Source organism: Vidua macroura, chromosome 16 (genome assembly GCF_024509145.1).
Source record: "Vidua macroura isolate BioBank_ID:100142 chromosome 16, ASM2450914v1, whole genome shotgun sequence".
NCBI lineage: Eukaryota > Metazoa > Chordata > Aves > Passeriformes > Viduidae > Vidua > Vidua macroura.
The window spans coordinates 2,110,509-2,136,153 of record NC_071586.1 but is presented as its reverse complement, the minus strand read 5'-3'; the positions used below and the strand labels follow the sequence as shown (position 1 = coordinate 2,136,153).

General features: G+C 52.1%; 1 protein-coding gene across 3 annotated transcripts in view; it reads left to right on the top strand.

Moving 5' to 3' along the window:
- Window positions 1–25,645, top strand: part of RAB11FIP3 (RAB11 family interacting protein 3) — an 80,100-nt gene that overhangs the window by 2,628 nt on the left and 51,827 nt on the right. For 2 of the 3 annotated variants that reach the window (XM_053992123.1, XM_053992124.1), the window contains exon 2: window positions 17,362–17,455. In XM_053992123.1, the coding sequence (XP_053848098.1) occupies window positions 17,362–17,455 (94 nt within the window). Of the gene's footprint in view, window positions 1–17,361; window positions 17,456–23,835; window positions 23,897–25,645 lie in introns of those variants that run through there. The other variant, XM_053992126.1, reaches the window with a different exon arrangement.

Here is a 25,645-nt window from a genome sequence, read left to right as displayed (position 1 = left end):
TACCCAGGCAGCCATCACACCCCGACCCCTCTGTCACAGCATCCCACCTCTGGTTGTGGCACAACCTTTATTTACACCTTCAGGTCCCATTTAGTGGGAAGGGTCCCACAGGGATCACTGAGTCCAACTCCTGGCCCTGCACAGACCCCCCCAACAATCCCACCCTGCGCATCCCTGAGATCATTGTCCAAGCACTCCTGGAGCTCTGGCAGCCTCGGGGCTGTGCCCATTCCCTGGGGAGCCTGGGCAGTGCCAGCACCCTCTGGGGGAAGAACCTTTCCTGATATCCAGCCTGGGCCCCCTGATGTGTGGAGTAATAAAGGGAGGAGTTCTGGGGGTGTTCCTTGACCTGTCTTTCATGAGGCAGCTGGAACCTGGACCCAGAGTGGATCTTCTGGAACACGGAGATCAGCTCAGGTGGGAGTTAAAGGGGAGGAACATCCCCAGTGGTAAAACAGTGATCAGGGGACTAAATGGGACCTGAAGGTGTAAATAAAGGTTGTACCACAACCAGAACTGGGATGCTGTGACAGAGGGGTCAGGGTGTGATGGCTGCCTGGGTAATCACAAAGGGCAGTTAATGAGGAACAAATTCCAGCCCTCTTGCTGGAGGTACCTGCTTCCTTTTTTCCTGCCCTCCTTCCTCTGCCTGCTGCCCACAGGGGTGGCTTCATCGTGGTGGAACAAATGGCTAACTTGAAGCACGACAAGCAGCTGATTCCCGAGGCTGGAGAGGGCTGAAGGAGAGCCTGTGTGTGTGTATCCACATGGATGAGGAGCTGGAGAGCAGCAAGTGTTGTCTTTAGCGCTCAGTCAAACACCAGAGGCATTCATGGGCTGCTGAGTGAGCACTGTCAGCTCGTTTGGCTGCAACAATTATTAGCTAAATGTCAAAGGGAAGGCACCAGCTGGCGTTTATTCCATAAACACCGTGGGGTTGTGGCTTTCTGGTCGGATGAATTGGGTGTTTTTCTCTCAATGTGGATAAAAAATGGGATTGGGATGGGGTTTTGCTTAAGCAGCTTGGTGTGTTGCAGGGCTGACTGGGAGAGCTCGGTGGCTGCGGTGCTGGCGTGGGGAAGAGATCAAGGCAAAGATAAAGGCAGTTTGTTTTGATCTGCAGTGATAACAGCTGATAGGGTTTGAGGCTCTTGCCAGTACCTTCATTTTCAAAGGGGTGGTGAGAGGATGGTGCTGGTGGTGACACCTGGGCCAAGGGAGGCCTTGAGCAGGGAAGGGACAGCCTTGGGATGGTCCCCCCACAGCCTCTCCCGGGAGGGTGTTTGTCCAACATGGATTGTTTTGCCACTTGGAAGGCTCCTGTGGACCCCTGATATGCTCCATGGATTTACAAACAAGATGTGGGACAGAAAGGTCTTGAGGACAACTTAACTTTCCTTGAGAACCACTTGGTTTTTCATCCCTGGACTGCTCCCAAACCACCTGGGAGGCAGCTGCCAGTGGTGCTGTGTTTTTATTGTCTCCTTCCTCCCCCTTTTCCCTGCATTTCTCTGGGATCTGACGCTCCCTGGAGCCGCTGGCTGGGACAGAAGCATGGAGTAAGATTGGCTTAAACAGCGAGCAGGGACGTGGGGGCACACTTGATGTCACTTTTATGTCACCTTGTAAAGCAGGAGGGGTTGTGTCTTGCACTTCTGGGGGTTGCACAGAACCTAAGGCCATTGTGCAACCACTTTTGGTTTAAATTTTTCTTTCAAAATTAAATTTTCCGTGTCTTGCCCGCTGTAGCCCTGCATTGTGTCTGGCTGGCTGAGGTGACAGAGCCCAAGGCTTTTCTCCCTGGATTTATTTCCAGCAGGCTCAGAGGAGAATGGATTGTTTGTAAGGCTGAGGACAAGCATCCTGCTGGCACCTTGGGTTGTTTTTCCTTTTTTGTTTTGATCTAACAGACAATTGGAGAAGGAAAAGCCTCTTGCACCACATGATCTCACTGCCTTGGCTCAATTAAGAGAAATCCCAGAGTTTGTCTAACTCACTTCCAAAGGCTCCTGTTCCAAGGGATCTTCAGCCTTTTTTTTTTTTTTTCTCCCTCTGGATGATCAGTTTGAGCTTCATTTCAGTGTGATTTGTTTTGCTTTCTTTAACATTTCCATCCCTCAATACCTGTCCTGCCAGCACCTCAGCTCATCCTCAGCTGAGCTCTCCATATTCAGCTTTTAACTTTCCCTCTGGGGATGGTTTCTGAGGGGTTTTATCAGGTTTGTTGTACTTTTCCCAGCACTCTTGGAATGGGGTGCTGAGAGCTGCAGAACAAATCCCATTTTGGGGCTGGCAGGGATCACTCCAGAGAGCAGCTGCAAAGAATCCTGGAGTTGGTTTTTATTTTTGAATAAAACAATCTGAAAACCTGGCAGTTAGTTCCTGTAATGAAGTCTGGATAGTGTCAAACTGCAGCTTTTTAGAGGTCCCCCCGTGGTGCTGCCAGGCTGGCTGTTCTGCTCCCCTCTGATGGATCCCTGGGGAAGAGGGTGCCTGGATCCAGGCCTTCCTCCTTCCATCTCCCTCGGCCGTGCTGACCTTGCAGCTGATTTGGGATGTCCTCCCTCTTCCCCTTGGTTTTCTCCCACTTCCCTGTGAAATCTAATGATCTATCATGAGGAAACTCTTTTCTGGTTTTTTTTTTTGTTTTTCCATTTTCTCATGGTTCTTACCCAGTTTGAGCAGAGGCAATGCTGGTTTTATGAAGAGATTTCTAAAATTACCTCTCATGGTTTCACAGGCGAGTGAGGCTTAAATTGCCTCCAACTGTGCTGCTGCTGCACCTTCCAGAGGCTTTAATTGCTGTTTAACTACATGGAATATCCTGGCCTGGAAGGACCATCAAGTCCAGCTCCTGGAATTTGGTTCCTGCTGTGGAGAGGGGCTGGGATGGCAGTGAGGGATGCTCTGGGTGTGCAGGAGGTGCCTGTGGACACCCCTGTGTGCTTTGGAACAGCAACAAATCTGGAATATTTTGCTTGCTTTGACCAAGGGCCCAGTTTTTTCCCCCCAGAAAAATCCTGGCAGGGAATTTGTGGGTTTGGGGAGATTGGGTGAGAGCCCTTTCCTCGCCTCCTCCCTCCTCTCCTCCCTCTTCAAAGGGCTTTAACCACCATCAATAAATAACAGGTCTGTGTGCTCCAGGAGCTCCAAGACAGGAGTTTTTCTTTCTCCCTCCGAGAGGAAAACGCTTCCAAGCCAACATATTTTGTGTAATTTTGGGCGAGGTGGTGGCTGGTTTGCAAATTCCATTTTCAGCTCACTTGATTCACTTATAAATATCCCAGAAGACTCCAAGGAAGAGATGATTCCTGTGCTCCTGGGTTGTTTGAGCTGCTCCTGCTCGGGTTTGGCTTTAAGCTCCTGGGAGTAGTGGGGAGGGCTGGGAGCAGATCAGAGCTGGGCAGAGCTCTCTGGTGATGTGTTTGTGGCTGCAATCAGATGGATGGATGGCTTATCCTGGAGGGATGGAGCTGGCAGGACTGTGAATGCTCAAAGGCTGGGTTTGTCTGCGTGGGCTGGGAGGAGGGTGCTGGTGGTAATTTTATCCCACCTACCAGTTTATTAAATCAACCTTTTTATTCTGCTTTGCTCCTGCAGGTTGAGAGTGCAGTGAATGTGGAGTGGGGTGTGGGTTTTTGGGAGAGGGACTGGGGACAAGGGATGGAGGGACAGGACACAGGGAATGGCTTCCACTGCCAGAGGGCAGGGATGGATGGGATATTGGGAAGGAATTGTTCCCTGGCAGGGTGGGCAGGCCCAGAGAAGCTGTGGCTGCCCCTGGATCCCTGGAAGTGCCCAAGGTGAGCTTGGAGCAGCCTGGGATAGTGGAAGGTGTCCCTGCCATGGCAGGGGGTGGAACTGGATGGGATTTAGGGTCCCTTCCAACCCAAACCATGCTGTGATTTGTTTTTGATCAAGGTTAGTTGTGTTCCTCTGGAATTTGAGTTCATTCCTGCAAATAAAGAAGCTCTGGTTACCCAGGAGAAGGAGAAGCAGCAGTCCCACCTTTGCAGAGCTGGCACGTGCTGTGCTGAGGGAGCACACTGGGGTGTCTGGGGCGTGGGGTGTGGGTGCAGCACCAGGGCAGAGCCCTGCTGGTCCTGGCTGGGCACTACCCCGGGCTGGGACAGGAGCCCCAGCAGCAGAAAAGGGTTCTCACTGTTGGGGTGGAAAGACCTAAAGCCCACCTCATCCCATGCCATGGGCAGGGACACCTTCCACTGTCCCAGGCTGCTCCAAGCCCCATCCAACCTGGCCTTGGGTGCTGCCAGGGATCCAGGGGCAGCCACAGCTGCTCTGGCACCCTGTGCCAGGGCCTGCCCACCCTGCCAGGGGAGAATCTCTCTGTAAAGTCCAGTGTAAATCTCCCAGTTCAAACCCATTCCCCCTTGTCCTGTCACTGCCTGTGTACAAATCGTTCTCCCTCTCTTTTTATAAACCCCCTTTAAATACTGAGAGAAGAGAGGTGGATTCACAAGAAGCTTCCTCTCAGGAGCAGAGTATTTCCTAAAGCTGTGACTGATTAAAATTGGATGGGAGTCATCATGATTAACTGATTGGAATATGATAGGGCACCACAACACAGGGCTCATTTGGAGCTGCTCTTGCCCACAGAGCCGTCTCCCAGAGCATTCCCAGGCTGCTGATAGCATTGTGTAACTCAGCCCAGACAATAATTGATAATCATTACAATTGCCCCCAGAATTCCTCTCCACTTTATTCCTGTTTGACTTTCATTTTGCTGCTCATCATTGGAGGAATGATCTGCTTGGAACCCAGGGGCTTTTTTTTTTTTTTTTTTTAATTCCTGGGTTTGGAATTTGCAAAACAAATTACTTCCCTTTTCCCTCAGCCTGCCTGGGCAGGGAGAGCTGCTGCTGGGCCACCCTCGGCGTCCCCTCTGCCATGGCACCAACATTGTTCCAGCTCTAGGAATCTGCTGGCAGCGCTTGCTTCTCCCTGTTCCCCATGCCTGGCTCCATCTTTCCATAATTCCTGTGTGGGTTCCTGGCCTGGCACCCCGGGCTGGTCCCTCCTGAGCCCTGGGGGAGCAGGGTGAGCCCTTCCCTCTGTGTGGTTGTGTAAATTCAGGCACCTGTGGAAAATGGAGGTACAAAGCTGCCAGACTGGTTCTGCTGGGCTGGGAATCACTGAGGAGCTCTGGGATCACTGAGTCCAACTGTTCCATCACTGCCAGGGCCACCACTGAAACGTGTCCCCAGGTGCCACATCCACATGTTTTGTGAACTCTTCCAGGGTTGGAGACTCCACCCCTGCCCTGGGCAGCTGTGCCAGTGCCTGACCACCCTTTCCATGAAGGAATATTCCCAATATCCAGTGTAAACCTCCCCTGGCACAGCTGGGGCCGTTCCCTCTTCTCCTGTCCCTGTTCCCTGGAGCAGAGCCCAACCCCCCCCGGCTGTCCCCTCCTGGCAGGAGCTGTGCAGAGCCACAAGGTCCCCCCTGAGCCTCCTTTTCTCCAGGCTGAGCCCCTTCCCAGCTCCCTCAGCCCCTCCAGGTGTGTTTTGTCACGAGGGCCCTGGGGCTGGTCCCAGGCCTTGCCCCAGTGTGGTCAGTGCCCGTGGACACACAGAGTGACTCTGGCCTTGGGGACTCGTGCATTTGGTACCTGCAGTGACTCTCCCATGTGCCAGAAGCATTCCCAGCTCCTGTCAGAGTGCAGTCCGTGCTCTGAGCTGCTCTCCTGACGAGGTTTTTGGGACATCTGCAGTGCAGCTGTTGGCTGAGCCAGCCCAGTCTGCAGACATTTGTGCTTCCCTCATTGTCCCACGTCAGGCAGAGCCCCTCAAGCTCCTCTCAGCTTTCGTTTTCCACTTTCAAATCTTTGCCATCTTTCAGTCCCTTCCCACACGTGGTGTGGTGCTGGGGGCTGATGCTTTAGGTTCAGGCCTGAGGCCTCCCAGCAGAGACAGGACTGCAGCCACAGTGGGACAAATGTCAGGGATTTTCTCAGGCTGCTCTCAGAATCGCTGCTTGTTCATATCTTCGTGTGTCTGTGCTTTGGATCTTCCAATATTTGGGTGGGAAGGGACCTTAAAGCCCATCCAGTGCCACCCCTGCCATGGGCAGGGACACCTTCCACTGTCCCAGGCGGCTCCAAGCCCCATCCAGCCTGGCCTTGGGCACTGCCAGGGATCCAGGGGCAGCCACAGCTGCTCTGGGCACCCTGTGCCAGGTCCTGCCCACCCTCCCAGGGAACAATTCCTTCCCAATATCCCATCCATCCCTGTCCTCTGGCAGTGGGAAGCCATTCCCTGTGTCCTGTCCCTCCATCCCTTGTCCCCAGTCCCTCTCCAGCTCTCCTGGAGCCCCTTTAGGCCCTGCAAGGGGCTCTGAGCTCTCCCTGGAGCCTTCTCCTCTCCAGGTGAGCACCCCCAGCTCTCCCAGCCTGGCTCCAGAGCAGAGGGGCTTCAGCCCTTGGAGCATCTCCGTGGGCTCTGGAATGACTCCAGCTCCATGTCCTTATGTTGGAGGCCTTTGATGTGCTGGTGGCAGCAGACACCTCCAGGCTGAAAGCGAGCTCTGTATTCACAGAGGAGTCACAGTTCCCATCAGTGGTACCTGGCAGGAACCTTGCTTTGGGATCCCAAAACTTCCAAAGCCAAGGAACAGCCCTGAAGATGCCATGGAGCAATGGCAGTGCCAGCCTGGGCTTTGCATGGCTCAGAGCTCTGCACAAATGGCCTCTTCTCCCCAAATTATGGGTTCTCATGAGCCTTTCCCTTCCCTGCAGAGCTTTTGCTGGAGTTGCTGTGGGGCAGAGTAAGTTATTAATGGTCCTGTGGGTTGTGGGGGGAGGGAGGAGGAGGGGACGTGACCAAGGAGAGCCGTGGGGACAACTCCTCCCAAAGTGCCACTAGTGCCGAGCTGGAGGGCTCGGTGTTGGCCCCATGGGGAGAGAGCTGGAAGAGCCCAAATCCCTGTGAGTGCTGCTGGATCCTTCCCTGGCACACAGCTGTCCTGCTTTTGGGGCTGGGCTGGGCTTTTCCTGCAGGGAGGTGAGGATGTCAGAGCCCCGGTGGGGCAGGGATGGGGCCAGCACTGCTGCCACGAGGGCTCCTCGTGGCTGTGGCCTTGGTCCAGGCACTTCATTCCTGATTTTGGTCAGGGTGTTTCCCCTCTCTAGGGAGAAAGCTGCTCTTGAAGCAGGGAGCTGTGGAGGCTGCTGGGAGGCTTCTCCCATCCAGCTCCTTCCAGTGCCACAGCAAATCCCCTTTTCCCAGTGACTAAAGTGCCTTTGCTCCCTGTTCCCACGTTCTGTGATCCTGTTGAAGCTGAAGCACTGAGGGACAGTGGTTTTTGCTGGGCATTTGTGTGCTGGATGAAAAAACATGAATTTCTGAGTTCTTTGTGTGTCCTGGTGTGTCCCAGCTCCACATGGCATGGGCTGGTGACAGCTCTGGGGATGTCCTGTGGGCTGTCAGTGTCCCAAGGGGGGTTACAGCTTTGTGTCCAGGCTGAATGTCCCTGTTTGGCAGCGTGGTGAGCAGCCTCGGAGCACCCCGATTTATTTGTTTTTAATAACACGTTGCAGTTTTCCAGAAGGGAGAGCTCCTGTTCCCTCTGTGCAGTGTCCCGTGGTGAAATGCCAGTGGTGCTACGTTGTGTTTGAGTCACTGCTGCTGCTGGAAGGGCTTTTCAGCCTGTTCCTGCTTCCTCCTGTCCCCTGAGGAGGAGGAGGAGGAGGAAAGGCAGAGGGAGAGGAGCTGCTGTGGGAGCTGCGTCATCTGGCAAGGCCCAGCTGTGGAAAATCCATTTGCCAGAGTCCAGTGGGAAGCTGGGCTCCAGCAGGATGTGCAGAAGTCCAAGGAGCCCAAACCAAGAGTTTTTAGAGAGAAGAAGCTGCTGGGGCAGGAGGCAGAGGGTGAGGCTGCTGTGGGCCCGGGGCTGCTCTGCAATCCCACATCCCAAACAAACACAGCACAAAATCCCCAAGCAAATGCAGAAACCAGGGGCTGCCTGAGGGGCTCTGCTTGCAGGAGGGGTGCTGTACTGAAAGTCTCCTGGTGGGGAAATAACATCAGGCCCAGCTTGGCTGTAGAAGCTGATGGGGCCACTGAGGCTGCCTTTGGCTGGGCAGGGATGAAGAGGCAGCTGTTGCCTCCCTTTTGCCTGGCCACATTCCTTGTTTTTTTCCAGGGGAGTGGCTGTTCTTCACCCTGCACACTCTGTGTGTGTGTGTGTGAGGAGTTTACAGCTGGGGGGAAAACAAAATTTGGATATCCTTGTGGAATTTATTCCCTGTGCTTGCTAAATGGATGCAGCAACCAGCTAATCCTCTCCTGGCTGCTTGGAACTCTGGGCCTACTGTCCTGGCAGGGAGGATGCAAAGAGCAGAGGAAGGTTTGTGGAACCTTCCCTGAAGGGTCCATGGGGAATTTTGGAAGCTTTGGTTTTGAGCAGGAGAGTGCTGGAGGTCTGGGTGTGGAACAGGAGCATTCTGGAGACCTTGGTTTGGAGCAGGGGGGTTCCTGGTGTGCAGCAGGGAATTCTCTTGTGCTCTGAGCTGCACCCCCAGGCTGTGTGAGCATCCATGCCGTGGTGGCACCGTGGGTGAAGGAGGGCTGCTGGTGGCACCAGGTGGGTGCCTGTGCAGGCTGCCAGCCTGGCACACACCTGCAGAGCCATGGAGCACATTCCAGGCCTCTGGCACCCCAGGTGCCATGGGGGGTTCTTTGCTTGCTGTGGTGATGCTTCATGCCCAGTGCTTACAGTCCCTGAGGTCCTGGGCTTCCCAAACTATGCATGGCATCTCAGCCTCTTCTGCCTTGCTCCAGGAATCTACCTCTGAGCCTTTGATCCATTCTGGGCTCTTTTTCCTCCTCTGGCACGTCTGCTGTGTGTCCCTCACACAAACAGCCCTTTCTGGAGCTGCCTGAAGGAGTGGCAAAAGGAGGGGAATAACCTGAAGCAGCTCTGAAAAAGAAATGAGTCTTTATGCTTTGCTGGTCTCTGGTTCAGGCTTGTTTGTGGTACAATGAGCTCGGTTTTGCCAGGGTGGCAGGCACAGCAGGGCTGGGCCAGGCAGGTTCCTTCTCTCCTGCTCAGTTGCTCCTGTTTGCAGCTTCAGCTCTGCTGCCCCAGAGGCTCCCTGTGCCCCCAGAATCCTGGCATTTACAAGCTGAGAGGAGCAGCTCTCTGCCCCCAGCACAGGAAGGACCTGGAGCTGCTGGAGAGAGTCCAGGGGAGCCCATGGAGATGCCCCAAGGGCTGGAGCCCCTCTGCTCTGGAGCCAGGCTGGGAGAGCTGGGGGTGCTCACCTGGAGAGGAGAAGGCTCCAGGGAGAGCTCAGAGCCCCTTGCAGGGCCTAAAGGGGCTCCAGGAGAGCTGGAGAGGGACTGGGGACAAGGCATGGAGGGACAGGACACAGGGAATGGCTTCTCCCTGACAGAGGGCAGGGATGGATGGGATATTGGGAAGGAATTGTTCCCTGGCAGGGTGGAGAGGCCCTGGCACAGGGTGTCCAGAGCAGCTGTGGCTGCCCCTGGATCCCTGGCAGTGCTCAAGGCCAGGCTGGATAGGGCTTGGAGCAGCCTGGGACAGTGGAAGGTGTCCCAGCCATGGCAGGGATGGCACTGGGTGGGCTTTAAGGTCCCTTCCCACCCAAATAATTCAGTGATTCCATGACTGTAATCCATGTATGAGTTACAGCCTGTACATTGTGCCTTGGGGAGGGTGAGTGTGCCAGGCCAGTGGGAGGATTCATTCTGGGATGTGCCATGGATGTTTTGTGCTGCTTTCCAACCTGGAGGGGAGCACAGGGATGCAAACACCAGAAATCCTGGATTCACACACTCAGAAATCCCAGGTTTCTGAGCCTGGGCAGCCTCTGGAACCAAACAGCCCCACCAAACAAACACCTGGGTTTGCTGCAGGCCACTGTGCACAGAGCCACACCAGGCAAACATTCAGCATCTTAAAATGCCTCATCCTTGGTATGTGACCTCCTGGTGTGTTTGATTGCGTTGGGTTTTTTTTTTTTTTGTTCAGATCAGCTCCAAACCCTGGGGAGGATCCGTGTCCCTGTTCTGCTGGCCAGCCCGGGGTGGCTCTGTGGTGGCCCTGGGCTCTGCTCCCAGGGTAGCTCCACGCTCCACCCAGGTGTGTGTTTTATCTCAGCAGTAACCAGGCTCTAAACATTTTTTTCTTTCTTGATTGAACCTGGCCTCCTGCCCCTGAGCCGTGTTTGGAAGGGTAAGAACAGGTTTCCCTTGTCATCAGAGGAACAAAAGCTAGAAACAAAGGCTTGGAGGGTGGAGGAAGAACCCTCTTCAAGTTCATTAAACAAATAAATGTTTAGAGTAGAGCATCGTGGCTGCTGAAGCCTTTGAGCACTTAGGGAGAGACAGGAAATCTGGAACACTTGAGACAAACAATTAAATTTGGATTAAAACCATCTCAGCGTAACTTATATTCCTGTTAATGTTTCCAAACCATCCTTGAAGTTGTTTGTTTAAATACATTTTATGCTTCAGTGGCAACAATTGAGGGATAATTTGGAAATGTCACTCTTGGCATTTAAGAACACACTCAAATACCACAAACTGAGGCTCCTGAAGCCCTGCTGAGCATGGAGATGTTCCTGCCTCCAGATATCCGTGGAGCTGGTGGGGTTGGTCCAGAAAGGTCCTGTACACACCAGAGGAATTTCTACCTGCAAGGAAAATATCCCAAAATTCCAGATGTGAGCACTGCAGGTGGTGGAGATCTCTACAGTTCAGCTCCAGGCTCTGCACTGGGGCCTGGCTGGATGTGTTTGTCCTGCTTTCTCGTGGGTGGGGGCAGGAGGGATGTGGGTCCTCAGGCTTTTTTGGCTGCCAGCTCTTTAAAAAATACTCTGGCTTTTTTTTCCTGCTTCCTGGTGAATTTGGAGTGTTTGAAGGAAAGTCTTCTCCTCTGCAGCTCCCGATGCGTGGAGGGGATCTGGTCCTCAGCATCAGCTCTGGGCTGGTTCTTGGCTCACAGCTGGCTTGGAAATCTCTTCCTCCCCCTTCCAAAAGGGAAAAATAGGAGTTTGGTGGGGGGGTGGAATTCTCTCCTGCCCATTCTGTTTTTTGCATCTCTCCCCTCTGGCATTTCCTGCAGAAGGACCCTGGGAGAGGCTTTGGGGCTTTGGGGTGAGAGTTTGGGGGAGAAACTGCCCCAAGGAGGTGATGAACAGCAAAAGCTGTGGCAGGCTGAGAAACTTTTCTCTTGGATTCCTGGGAAAAAGGAGGATTTGTTAGGCAAGTGGCTGTATTAAATGGCAAGGATCTGGTCTTCCTGGGAAGAAGATCTGTCTTCCCCTTGGGAACTTGCTTACTTTGTTTCTTCTCTCTCTTGGTTTGTGGGTGATCTCTCTCCCATTCCTCTGTTTTTAATACTTGCAAGCTTATCCTTACCATAATTATCCCCCTCCTAAATACAGGAGGATTATTTCCCTTCTACCTTAAATAGTAGCTTTGATTATTCCTCTGTGGCAGGAAAAGATGAGAACAAACCAGGCTGAGGCTTCCTTTGTCTCCTTCTGAGGAAGGTGTGTGGAACCTGCAGTGCTGGAGCCCCGGCACGAAGGGATGGGAGGGATGAGCTGATCTCTGGGCAAGATTAGGGAGGGAATTTGCAGAAAACATCTTCACCAGGGTTGCTTTAAACAGAGCCCTGAGCAGGCTCGATCTGTCTGCTGAGCTCCTCCTGGAGCTTTGGGAAAGGCTGAGAGAGCAAAATCCTGGCAGCAGCCCTGGGTCAGCGCTGCCACTTGTGAAATAAATAATGCAGTTCTTGCACTGCTTACTCACAATTGGCCAGGGCTGCTCCCTGTAATGAGATCCTCCCCTCGGGGGTGTTTTAAAGGTTACTTAATTAGGTGTAATTGCAGCAGAATAGAAACCTGCTTTGAGGTTCTGAGTGCTTTGTGGAGTGCCAGCTCCTTCAGCAAGTTGGGGAGTCAGATGCTATAAAGAGGGCTGGAGCCGGGGCTGTCTGCCTCCCCTGGGCCTGCCTGTTTATGGTGATGAAGCCACAGAAGTGAAGGGCTGGGAGGGTGTTCCTGGCTTTGGGAACGGTGCAGCGTGAGCTGTGCTCGCCCTGTCAGGCTGGTAACGCTCCCTCAGCACCCAGCACGGGGGATGGACGTGCTCTGACCCCAGAGAAATGCTGCATTAGCAGGGATCAGTGCATTTCAGCTGATCCCACTGCAGCCCATGGGTTTAGGGAGTGTGGGATCTGAAGAGAGCTCTGTGGGGACAGCTGTGTCTTTGGCACGGCCCCTTAGGTTTGGCTGCAGGAGCCTCAGCAGTGCCAGCATATTTCACCCAAAGGTGAAAAAAGGATATTCTGTCTTCTGTCATCAGCATTTAAAAATATTACACATTTTCTGTGAAAGGATTGGTTTAGCTCTCAGAGGCAAGGTGGGTTTTTAGGGACAAATGAGTGCTTTGGCTCATCCCCTTGTGCTGAACACGGAGTGTAACCATGAGAGGTTTATGCAGCGTGTTCTCACTCAGGTCAATTCCCGTGGGCCACTCCAGGCCACACACCTGGCCAAGCAGAGAGGAGAGCAGCTGCTCTGAGCCCTCCCTCCTTTTTAGTGCTAAAAACCCCTCAGTTTGGCACTTCTGCCAATCTGGTGCTCGTCCTCTCTCTGCTTGAGTTCAGGGGTTGTCTCACTTACAGTGCTGTTCCCCCCCAAAGATACAGGATGTTCAGAGCAGAGCTGGGCTTCTGCCAGTCAGGGGAGAGTAATTAAAGTTACATGAGAAGTACTTGGGTTTTCATGTCCTGTCTCAGCAAAGCAGGACACCAGGACCTTTTCCTTTTTTCCTTTTTTTCCTTTTTTTCCTTTTTTCCCTTTTTTTCCCTTTTTTTCCCTTTTTTTTCCCTTTTTTTTCCCTTTTTTTTCCCTTTTTTTCCTTTTTTTCACTTTTTTCCCTTTTCCCTTTTTTTCCCTTTTTTTTCCTTTTTTTCCTTTTTTTTTTTTTTTTTTTTCTTTTTTTTTTCTTTTTTTTGCCTTTTTTTTGCTTTTTTTTTGCCTTTTTTTGCCTTTTTTTTCCATTTTCCCTCCACATTTGCTTGGGTATTCGGGGGTCTTTATCAGGAATCTGTCAGTATTCATTCCTCCTCTTTGTCTCCTTTGGACTTGCTCCCAGACTCTGTGCAGATTAAAGGAGCCCTGAGAGTTGATTTTATTCCCAGGGCTGCACATGGCAGCACCATCCCTGTGAGACACCCCATGATTTGATGCTCTGAGCTCCAGCAGCTCTTCTTGGGGGGTGCCTGGCTGCTGTGGCCACTAGAAATCTCCCACCCCCCTTCACCCTCCACAGAATGTCTTTTTGGGATCTGCTTCAGCCCTGACCTCTGCCAGGATATGAGGGAACGCTGCTGGCAGGCTCAGGGGCTGCAGGGGGTGTTGGCTGCCCAGCACAGCCCTGAATTCCCTCAGGGATCACACCTAAAACAAGCACAGTGGATATTCTGTCCTGCTGAATCCATCTGCTGTGTGGAGGAGACATGGGGCATCCATAAGGATAAAGAGGAGAGGCCTAGAGCTTCCTTTTCCTTTTCTAAACAGGGAGTTCACAGCTGGGGAATCCTTCACCTCCGTGGGAAACTTCCACTGCCAAGCCTTTGTGTGTGGATTGGAATGTGGAGTTGTCACTGTTGGGGTCATTTGCTGAGCTGAGTTCAGTGCATCAAAGCAAGGAAACTCTTTTTGTGCTGTGAGGGGCCCCATGGCATTGCAGGGTGGGTTCTGAAGGCTGCTGCAGCAAAATCCTTGGGGTTTGGAGGTGAAGCAGCCTGGAGTGTGCAGAGGATACAGGGGATGTGGGAGTGGGGATGCTGCCAGGAGTCCTTGTTGTGTTGTTGTGACCTCCCCGCCTTGTCCCCATCTGCTCCATGTCGTTTTCCAGGAGGAATCCCTCGGTTGGGCCGTGTCCCTGGCCCAGGGGTGACCAGAGCCCCCCTGGCACATGCCACCCCCAGCTGTGCTCCTGCTGCTGTGTGTGTGCTCAGTTCCAGGCAGCCTGGCTGGCTTCAAGCAGTTTAAACCTCTCACTTTCCAGCAGGATTTAAGTCAGCTACTTAAACCACCTCATCCTCTTTCACTCTTTAATGCTCTGTGTTTCAGCTGCTCGGGCTCCAAGGAGGGTTTGTAACCAGCCACAGGCACACACAGGAAGCAAAACCTTTATTTGAAGTGTTTCTTGCTGGCCAAAAGCAGGACTGTGGCTTCTGTCTCGTGGGTTGAGCTTGGTGTTCAGTTTGGTGGAGTGTTCCTGTTTGGTGTTGTGCCAGTAGGAATGTGGTGAGAGCTGCTGTGCTCAGCTTCAGCTGAAACCCTCAAATCCGTGAGCTCAGGGCTGCTCGCATTTACTGCATGGATCTAAAGCAGTTTGAGCCACAGTGCTGGTGGCTTTCCCAGCTGCCCTGGTAAGGTACTGGGTTTAGCCCAGGCATCAAAGTGAAGAAATGAAGAAAATGATCCCAGGCTGCTCCAAGCCCTGTCCAGCCTGGCCTTGGACACTGCCAGGGATCCAGGGACAGCCACAGCTGCTCTGGGCCCCCCCACCCTGCCAGGGAACAATTCCTGCCCAATATCCCATCCATCCCTGCCCTCTGGCAGGGGGAAGCCATTCCCTGTGTCCTGTCCCTCCATCCCTTGTCCCCAGTCCCTCTCCAGCTCTCCTGGAGCCCCTTTAGGCCCTGCAAGGGGCTCTGAGCTCTCCCTGGAGCCTTCTCCTCTCCAGGTGAGCACCCCCAGCTCTCCCAGCCTGGCTCCAGAGCAGAGGGGCTCCAGCTCCATTGCTGGGTGATGCTTGGTGAGAGGAGTCCAGGGGCTGTGGGGACCAGGCAGGCACAGCAAATATTCTTGTTTTCTGTACTGTGGGTTCTTTGGAGTGTCAGCAGCCACTCACCTCAGCCTGGTGGTGGTGTCTCAACTGGTAATGGTGATTTTAAGCCTGGCCAGCAAATACAGGCAGGTTTGGATCAGCACAGACTGATGCAACTTCTTCACTGTGTACCTTTTGTTGTTTGCATCCATAATGTCCAGGATGGGAAGTTTTCAGAACCATTTCCCCCTGCCCACAGCCCCAGTTAAATACATTTTTATTTTTTCTCTTTTGCATAAAGAGATGCTTCCCTGTCTGTCCTGCCTGAGCTCTGGGTGGGTGAGGTGCCCTGCTGTTGCATTGGCACCAGGGTCTGAAGCCCTCTGTGGTCCTGAGGAGATGAAAACCACAGAAACTGTAATTTAGAGTGTGTCATGCTAATCCCTTATAGGCCTATCAAGTCTGATTAAACGTCACTTGCCTTTCTGTTATCTCTGTACACAGATAACAAATTAAGTGACAGTTTAATCCAGGCAGCTGCCAGATGCATTAACTGGAACCGACACATTCCTACGAGTTGTTTTTATTAGTCTAAAATACCTTTGTTTAACATACAAGAAACCTGACTCACCCAAGATGATGAGTGCCGTGTGAGTTTAGGAGGTCTGTCTGCCAAAAAAAGCGCTCTAGAAAACTGCAGAAGGTGTTTGTGTTGTCTTCTCCCATTCACAGAATCTCAGGTTAGCTTGGGAAGAGCTCTGAGATCGAGTCCAACCTGTGACCCATCCCTGCCTTGCCACCAGCCCAGAGCCCTGAGTGCCATTTTCAGGCTTTCCCTGGACACCTGCAGGAATGGGGACTCCAAACCTCTCTGGGCAGCCCCTTCCAATGCCTGACCAGCCTCTCTGGGAAGAAATTCCTCCTGATGTCCAGCTTGAGCTGGAGTCAGCTGGCAGGTGAGCACAGCTGTGCCCTGGGGGATTTGGGTTTCCTCTCGTGGCACTCCCACAGAGGCACAGCCTGCAGTTCAGTGACAGGACCCAGGGAAGGGCTGGAGCTGGGCCAGGGCAGGGTCAGGCTGCATTTTGGGAAAGGTTCTTCCCCCAGAGGGTGCTGGCACTGCCCAGGCTCCCCAGGGAATGGGCACAGCCCCGAGGCTGCCAGAGCTCCAGGAGTGCTTGGACAATGATCTCAGGGATGCACAGGGTGGGATTGTTGGGGTGTCTGTGCCAGGGCCTGGACTGGAGGATCCCTGTGGGACCCTTCCCACTCAGGATATTCTGTGATTCCAGGGTTTTATGGTCTCAGCCCTGTGGGTTCCTCCATGCCAGTGGAATTTTTGCTGCTCCTGTGGGAATGTGGGATGACCAAAGCACATGGACACATGAGTGAACAGCTCCAGATGTGTAGCTCTAGTGCTGTAGATGTGATTTTCCTATAGAAACACATAGGTGGCTTTCAGAAAACCAAAAAGAACTCAAACCAGCCCCCAGTGCTGCTGCAGGGTGAGCAGGGCAGCTCCGAGCTCCACGGGCTGGGGGCTGAGTCTGCTTTGGGACCTTTGTGAAAGGAGAGGTTTGGTGATTCACCAGCTCCTTCCCCAAGAGCAAACTGAAACCCCAGTGAGTCAGAAGGTTGTGCTCAGGAGAGCAGCACAAATGCAGCCCTGGAGACTCCCTCCTGTGCATCAGGAAGAGGAGGAGGAGGAGGATGTGTGTGGCAGGTGAGGGCAGCACTGGGGGCAGCTCTGGAGTATGGAGCTCACCTCTCTCACCTCACCAGCTTCCTCCTGGGCTTGTTCCTCGGCTGAAGGACGTGCTGCAAAAATAGACAAAGGTGCCTCAAAAGCTCTTAAAGCGAGAGATAAATGTCTGGTTGTCTGAGCTTGAGAAGCATCTGGTGTAAAGGATTTTCTGCTCGTGGCAGATTGGAAGGAAGGAAACAAATGCACCTTTTTGAGGCACTTTGGGCCTCTGGTTTTGTCCTTTTTCCATTCTCTTTGAAAGTCCCAGACGATCCTCAGCACCCCCATCCCAACCCTGGCCAGCTGACGTGATTCCCTCCCCCTCAGGCATTGTCTAATTGGGAAAATGTTTCAATTATACGGCCTAAATTTGTAACATGGAGCAGTTCATTATCACCGAATCCCCTTAATTGGGCCCTCCTACCAGGCAGCCTATTACAGAGTTTCCCAATTAAGGCAGGACCTCTTTAAAACCCATTAAAAAAAAAACAAATCCATGGCAAAGCAGGCCCATGGTACAGGAGACACTGCCCAAAGTGCTGCTCCAAGGCTAAGCAATAGTTTCAACACCAACCAAGTCCTAATTAACCCCTTTGTACTGATTACTTATGTTCCCTTCAAGGAGAACAGGCACAGTTTGGGGTCAGCTCAAGAAATTAATTGCTATTTTCTCAAGTCTTTCTGATAAAGAGGAAAAAGTTGGTTGCAAGGTGTTTCTGTGCTGGAAGCTGCTGTTTCCTGCAAGGATTCCACAGGTAATGCTGCTTTTTTTGCTTGCAGGTAAAGGACCTAACAAAATACCTGGATCCCAGTGGATTGGGAGTTATCAGCTTCGAAGATTTCCATCGGGGCATCAGAGCCATCAGAAATGGAGGTGAGTTTCCTGCTGTGCTCTGAGTGAGGATGGGAACAGGCCAAATTTAACACCATGGTTGAGCTGAGAAGATTGCTTAAAGAGAAGGAAAAGCTTGGGGAAAACCATCTGGGTTTGGTTTTCTGAGAGTTCCTGCTCTGTGCTGGGTGGAGGGGAAGAGGGAGAGGTTGGGGACATTTAATAGGGGTTGGAAAAGGGGGTACAGCAGTCGTGGTGGTGGTTCCATGTTTGGCTGTTTGTCAGGAAAGTTCCTTCCTACAAAGAAACATCACTGGGAGATCCCTTCTGGTTTGGTGTCTCTCACCTGTGGTTTTGGGGGTTCTTGCTCTGGTGGAGTGGCTGCCATGCTGCTGGAGCTGGCTGTGTGCTGCTGGCCCTGACATCTTCCAAACACTGGCACTGAGCATGGAGTCCTGGAATGGTTTGGTTTGGAAGGGCCTTGACAGTCATCTCACGCCACCCCTGCCATGGGCAGAGACACCTTCCACTGGAATGGAAATTACCATGCCTTTACCAATTTACTGATGAATTTACCAATGCATTTATAATCTTCACTCCAAGTGTTGGGAGGATCAATGTGCTCAGATGGCTTTTAGCAAGCAGCACATGAAACCAAAACTTTGAACTCTCTGGCTGGAGTCAGGATGATCTTCCAACAGTCCAGTGCCAATCCCCACGTGGCTCCTGAGGGCTTCCTGCAAGTGCTTCCAGAGCAGTAGCTTGGTGAATTGTGGAGTATCTTTCTGGCTGGTTGCCATTTGAACCCCTTTGCTGCAGAAAAAGTGTTTTTTTTCAGTTGTTTTTTTCAGTTTGGGATTTCTCTCAGAGTGTCAGAGGGTCATTTTGGGCCAGGCATGTTGTTATGGGCAGGGTGTGAGAAATCTGGGAATCTCCCTTCTGAGCAGCTGGAGTTCTGAATGTGCAAATGTGAATTATCATCCTTGCACAATAGTCAGCTCTGCTCAGAGATGCTTATCTGGGATTCCAGCCCTGCTGCCAGCCCTGCCCATGGAGTGTGCTGCAAGGATGGGAAAGAGCCATTCTTCCCATACAAACTGTGCTGTCCCAGGAGTAAAAACCCCTCAAAGCAAAGGTTTCTCCTGTTCTTCTGTCAGTTGTGCATCCCTTCTCCTTCTCTGTTTATTTACATCAAGGGTGCTGAGGCCCTGGCACAGGTTACCCAGGGAAGCTGTGGCTGCCCCTGGATCTCTGAAAGTGTTCAAGGCCAGGTTGGACAGGGCTTGGAGCAACCTGGGCTGGTGGAAGGTGTTGGAGTTGGGATGGGATTCAAAAGTTACCCAAAATGGAGTAAGGGGTGCCCAAATGCTGCAAAAATGCAGCTGCAGAAAAGGTGATTGTGGGACTGGGACTCTCCAGACCTTGGGCTCCTCTCACTTAGAATCCTGGAAGCACAGAATATCCTGAGCTGGAAAGGACTGAGGGGATCATCCAGTCCCACTCCTGGCCCTGCACAGACCCCCCAACAATCCCACCCTGTGCACCCCTGACAGTGCTGTCCTAACACTTGCAGCTTTGAGCTCCCTTCCCACCCAAAGCACTCCAGGATGATTTGAGCTCAGGACTGCAGTGTTTTATGGCAGCTCCCAAGTTTCCTGGTGTAGCCTGACCAATTCCCAGCTGCCAGGAAGCAGGAGGAACTGCAGCACACTATTAATTTGTAATAAATTGCCATTGGAGTAGAGCGTTTGTGAAAGCCCAGGCTCGTGTTTCTCCTCAATAATTCATCCCTTTGGTGTTGTGTTCTATTAATTGAATGGGAAAAGCAGATCCAGGCAAAGCTTTTAGGGGCTCTATTTATTAAATTTGAAAGAGATTGATATGTGTTTATTACAGTGGTTAGGAAGGGCTGAGCTCTCTAACAACACACAGCATTAAATGGTTGTAAAAGAAGCCCAGGGCAGGGAGCAGAGGAGGTTCTTTGAGTCTCACAGCTGAGCATTGCTCACATTGAAACCATCTGAAGGATTTGCTGCTGCTCTTGAGACAGTCAATATTGATCATCCCTTTGTAACCAGAGCAGAGGTTATGCTGCTGCTGGGTGTCCCTTTTAACGAGGTTTATTAATTAGCTGGGCCTATTTTTAGTCAGGGAATGCTCTACTGGATTTCTTGGTGCTGTGAAATTCTTGGGTCAGTCATAGAAGTGAGTGCTGATGTCAGCTTGGACCTTTTGGTGTCTGTGTTAATGCAGGGTTTGTTTCTGAGGACATGCCACTCTTCTCTGCCTCTCCCCTCTCTGGAGAATCCCCTCAGGAGAGCAGCTGGGCTGTGCCTGGAGCCTGGCAAAGTGAAGGTGCAGTTACAAACCCAGCCAGATTTCCTCAGTCACCTGCATTTCTCACAACTGCTTCGTGTCCACTTGGCCCTTCCATGCAGGATGCTGAGCTCCCTGTCCTGTCCCTGTGCCAGAGGCATGTCCCACTCTCTGAGGAGCAGGCTGATGCAGGGCTGCTGCTGCTTGCTCTGCCTCCAGCCCGGGGCAGCAAGCACTGAAGCCCTCACACAGAGCCCCAGTGCCACCTCTGCACTGCCATGGGCCAGGTAATGCTGACTGTGAGGGGCAGAGCAAAGGGTTGGCATTTGAGGCTTTAAGGAGAGGTTTTAGCCACTTGTGGCTGCCTCCTGGCCTCCCCACAGTGCAGGCTGGATGGGACAGCGTGGTTCTCATGGATGTAGGGGTTTTTTTTAATGCCTGCAGTGTGGCTGGCCAAGGAGGGCTTCCAGAGGGTTTCCCTGCTCTGGGAAGTGCTGAGCCCGTGGCTCTCAGGTGCCTGAGCTCTGTTCTCAGGCCTGGGGCTGTGGGGACAGAGGAGCTGCTGGGACAGGTTCAGCTCCCTGTGGTGTGCTCTGTTCCAGCCCTTCCTGCTCTGGGATCCCCTGTCCTTCCCTGCTAGCCTTAGATAGCCTTACAAAGAAGACTAGGCCAAAGAATAGGCCAAGAAACACTTATGGTGTGCTGTAATTAGGAAATAGTTGGCTTCTGATTGTGATGGCATGAATTATAACACCTGTATTGTCTCACCCTTAACATGAGATTAAAAATGGAATAAAAGTTTTTAAAACACCTCTCAGTTGCTCCATGTCTGAGTCAGAAAAAGTCTTAGTCTGACAGGATCCCCTTGTCCTTCCCTGCTCCACAAGGAGTGGCTTGTCTGCTTTTAAAATCTGTGTGCATGGTGCCTGAGTGACTGGCCAGTCTCACAGCAGAGGGGGAAATGTGGATCCAGCACTGGCAGCGTGTCAGGGGGGATAAATAACTCTGAGAAGTGGAATTTTACAGCCTTGGATTGTAAAACTTGAGAAACTGATAATGGAGGGAAGGCAGTAAGGAAGTATGATATTAAAAAAAGGTGGGTTTTGAGGCCTGGAGAATTCTCAGCCAGAGGAAGACCTGGTGCATCTGGCTACCATTGTTAGATTAAGTTGTTTTTTTTTTTTTTTTTACTTAGAGATGGGGTGACTGAGAGGTGTTTTAAAAACTTTTATGTTATTTTCAGCCTTATGTGAAGGGTGAGACAATATAGATATTATAATTTATGCTATTATAATCAGAAGCTAATTATTTCTTAATTATAATACATTATAAGCATTTTGTGGTCTATCAGGTTTTGTTACACTATACTGTAAATGTCTTAAAGCTAATCATTTAAAATTACTCTTCATGGGTCTTACTACAATGTATCTTTTATAGTTGTATTTCTCTAAAGTATCTGGTTTTATTTGTAAGGTCATTTTTTAGAACTTGTTTCTAGTTCTATTTCTCTCTTAATAATGTCTGTCTCATTCTATGGTATTTCTGAGTTTGTATTTTTTATCTCAAGGTTTGTATACAGATGTGAGCCTTCTGTCAGGCTTTGAGAATTCTCTACAAATTCATTTCCCACATTTCCCTCTTTTTCTTGAATGGAAAAAAGATTTCCCACAACCATCAGTGGGATCTGAGTGAAAAGAAGCAGGGAGGGAGCCAGTGTGACTGCTGCACTCATCACAGTGAGGAGCTCCAGCTCATGGAGGATCTCCTCAGGGAGAAACAGGAACCAGGGATCACATCCCAGCCCCTTGGAAAACTCAGCCTGGCAGTAAGGAGCCTGTTTGTATGGCAGAGAGCTGCCCTGGGCTGGGGGCAGTGAGATTCCAGGGGGCTGGAATCACAAGCTGAGGTGCCTGGACCAAGGAGCAGCTGGAGGAGGAGTTTGGTGGCAAACACGAAGGATGGGCTGGATCAGCCCCAGCTGGCTGCAGGCTCACAGCCAGGCCTGTGCTCACCAGCAGATCCTTCCTTGTCCAGGTATTAAAAACCTTTAGAGCAGACACCTTTTAAATACCTTTTAATACCTCCAGGTATTAAAAACCTTTAGAACTTCAGACACCTGGTTTTTCTGCAGGGGTCTCTCAGCACTCAGCAGGACAAACTGAACATCTCCATCCTCACACTGCAGCTCACAAGGATAAGGAACAAGTTGTGTCATGCACACACATCCCAGGAGCTACAACATCTGTAACATCTGTCTTCCAGGGAGCAGCCTGCAGGGAAGGGGCTCTGGGGGTGCCCCTGCACACAGGGAGAAGCTGGAGGTCTCAGTTTAGGGATCTCTGTGCCAGGCAGGGAAAGGTGCATTCCTGGAGCTCCCAGCCTCATCCAGCCCTTCTGCCTTGGCTTCTGATCCCTGAACAAAGGGGCCCCTGTGCTCTGAGAACACACAGTGCATCCACGGAGGGATGGATGTGCCCAGGAGCTCAGGGGAGGGCCCAAGGATGGAAATAGTCACGGCTCTTTTTTTTTTTTTTTTTTTTGTTATTGTTTATTTTTTAAATGCTTCAACTAAAAGCCCGTTGGATTTGGGGAGATGGAAAATCCAGCTCAAAAACCAGCACCCAAACATAGAAACCCTAAGAGAGCTCCTGTTGCAAGGAGGAAGACCTGGGAGACCCCTGGCAGTGCCAGCCTTGGAGGAGCTGGACCACAAATCCCCTGAGCCAAAGGAAAGATACTCCAGGGGCTGAGTAAGAGGCTTGGAGCAGGAGGAGCACCTTCAGCTCTCCAGAGGCTCTTCCAAAGGCTGGCTGGAGGGAAAAGCCTGGAGCTGGGAAGCTGGAGCAGGCAGGGCAGGATGCTGAGTAGCAAATACAGGGCTGGGGGGTCAGGCTGTGGCTCTGCCCCGAGCCTGGGTGGGAGCAGCACACCTTTCCTAATTGGAGCTGAATGAGCTCTTGTGGGGCTGCAGCTCTTCAGTCCCCATCCCAGGAGATCCCTGGGAGGATCTCAAGGGATGTTTCCAGGGTTTCTGCTCTCCAGTCCTGGGAGCATCCCTGGGAGGATCCCAGGGGGTATTCCCAGGGTTTCTGCAGCCCTGTCCAGAAAGGTTGGTGAGCTCCTGGCAGTTGAGTGTCAGCTGGGAATTTCCTGAGAAGAAAGCCCACATGCAGCCTTTCTCTGAATGAAGGATGTGAGTATTGTACCTTGTGGGAAAAACAGTACAGGTAAGAAGAGGCAGAACCTGATCCACCAATTCTTAGGCATTTTTCAAATAACAAACAGGTGAAACTGAAAGAAAATCCCCTTTTAATTAGAAGCCCTGAGCTTCTCACCTTTACTAATTTCCCCACAGTACCTTAAAGGCTTAGAGCCAGGAGGGAAACTGCACATCAGCTCCCAAAACCAGATCCATGGAATTTTCCCACGTGCAGGTTGTGTTCCACATTCCCTGCTCCCACTGCTCGGGCTGTGCCTCGGGATCTGACAGTGCTCAGATGCCACCTCGGAGCCCACTGTGCCCAGAAGCCACTCAGTGCCACTCAGAGCCACTGCAGGGCAGCACGTGGTGGCTCAGGATGGGCCCGGCAGAGCCAGGCTGGCTGCCCCGGTGACCCGGATCCCGCTGGCTCCTGGGGGCATTCCAAGGTGCTGGATATCCCGTCAGGGAACCCCTGTTTGCTTTGTGTGGAGGCTTTTCCCCCCTGTGTAGGATCTGCATTGCAGATGGGTTTTGCTACGCAAAAGGAAAGCTTCCCTTGCCCAGGGATAATTCCAGAAGCCAAGCTTGCATTCCCTTCCACTCCCAGTCCCGCGGTTATTTCTGTCTGTGTGCATCCTCCGCGCTCTCTGCCCCACCTGCCTGCTGGAGGTGCAGTGGATTTGCAACAGGGGGTGGCCAGGCCCAGTTGAATATTCCAGGCATTGCTTTTGGGAAGGAAAGCCTTGCCCAAGGCTCAGCAGATGGAAGCAGAGCTCGTGTGCACGTTTGACTAAACTCGGTGAGTATCTGGCACCGCTTTGAGCGCTTCCTACGTTCCCCTGGGATCTGCTGATCCCTGGATTCACGCAGCACTGCTGCAGTGGAGACCTCCCCGCTGCTCCTGCCTGCTCCTAACCCTGCCTGAAGCACCATCCACAGGGACACAGCTCCTTTGATGGCTGAAGGTAGGACAGATGCCTCTTTGTGTACAGCTGGCGTGCAGGGAACGGGGGCTGCCATGAATGGGAAATCAAGATTGATTCATGAGCCAGAATAAAAACCAAATTGCTCTCATTATGTCTTCTGCATTTTTTTTTTGTCTTTGCATCTTGCTGTGCTCTGGCAGATCCATATGGATGTGCTATACATACTGCTGGTGGGGATAAGGACTTTAGGAAGATGAGTGTTAATTCTGCCCCTGAAAGGAGAGGAGATTTAAATGGCTCTTTAAAATTTATATGGATACTTGAAAAAAATATAATCCCTGTGCTGTTCTTGGGAGCTTGGGATTCTGCTCATCTCTGTGGTGCAGGAGGATGATTGTAGCACCAGGATTGTGCTTGTCAGGTTTGGGGTCCATGTGCTTCTCTGTGCCCCCTTCCGCCAGGGACAGGAGCAGCCAAGGCTTTCTCAGAATTAATTTGGATTTTTTTTTCCCTTGAAATAGTGGTGGTTACAGGATTGTGTTGAAAAATACTGGGCCTGCCCATAAAAATGTGTGAGGGCTTTACTGGGGTTCTTTAGCCCCCGGAAAAGGAGGCTCAGGGGGTCCTTCTGGCTCTGCACAACTCCCTGACAGGAAGGTGGACACAGGTGGGGGTCGGCTCTGCTCCCAGGGAATGGCCTCAGGCTGTGCTAGAGGAGGGTCAGTTTGGACATCAGGAGGAATTTCCTCATGGAAAGGGTGGCCAGGCCTTGGAAGGGGCTGTCCAGATGGGTGCTGTAGTCCCATCCCTGGAGGTGTCCCAAGGAAAGCCTGGATGTGGCACTCAGTGCTCTGGCCTGGTGACAAGGTGGGCACCGGGCACAGATTGGACTTGATGATCTCAGAGGCCTTTCCAGACTCAGTGATTCTGGGATTCTGTTGAGTCTGTAACTCCATGCTCACAGGGAATGGGGAATTAGGAGCGTGACGGATGGAGCTGAGCTGCTTTGGGGGTGCTCTGTGGTCGCAAGGACCTGGGGTCTGTCTCCATCCCTCTCCTGACAGGAGGGTTGGGTGTATCCAGGGCACAGCCCCTCTGTGAGGGGCTGATGCTCTGTGGAGAAGCAAACAGCAGGAGAACTGAGCAGGTGTGAACCCAGCCCAGCTGGAAGCTGTGCCAGGGAGGGGCAGGACACAGGTACAGCCCCAGGGTGGGGGCATTGAGCTGGGTGCTCCTTTCCTCAAGCCCCAGTGGCCTTGGAGAAGAAAAGTCCTTCTGCTCCCAGGAGGCCCGAAATGCTTTTGTGTGTGTGGAGAACTTTCTCTCCAGCTGTGCAGCCCTCAGGATCCAGCAGATCCTGGCTGCAGGCCTCTTCCCCATGGCAGGCTGAGCAGGGAGGCTGGGATGAGCAGGGGTCATTTTCTGTTCCCCTTGGAAGCTGGAGCAATTGCTGGGAGAGAGGAGCTGTGGAGCAGGTGGGAGTGGAACCACAGACCACACAGTTCTTGAGCTCTTTTAAGTCCCTGTTTCTGCTGTAATACAGACATAGAATAATTTAGGTTGGAAAAGTCCTTTAGAATCATTGAATCCAACCATTAATGGATCTGATCTAATAACAATATACCAGGGCAAGGACTCAGGTGCTGATGGGGGGGGCACTTCTGGCTCAGCAGAGCAGTTTTTTCACTCTTTTGATTTCCATAAACACTTGTTTGTAGTGAATTCATCCGTGTGGCAGCTGGGTGAAGGGTGACACGGGGGGGGAGAGGCTGCTGTGCTCCGGGTGCT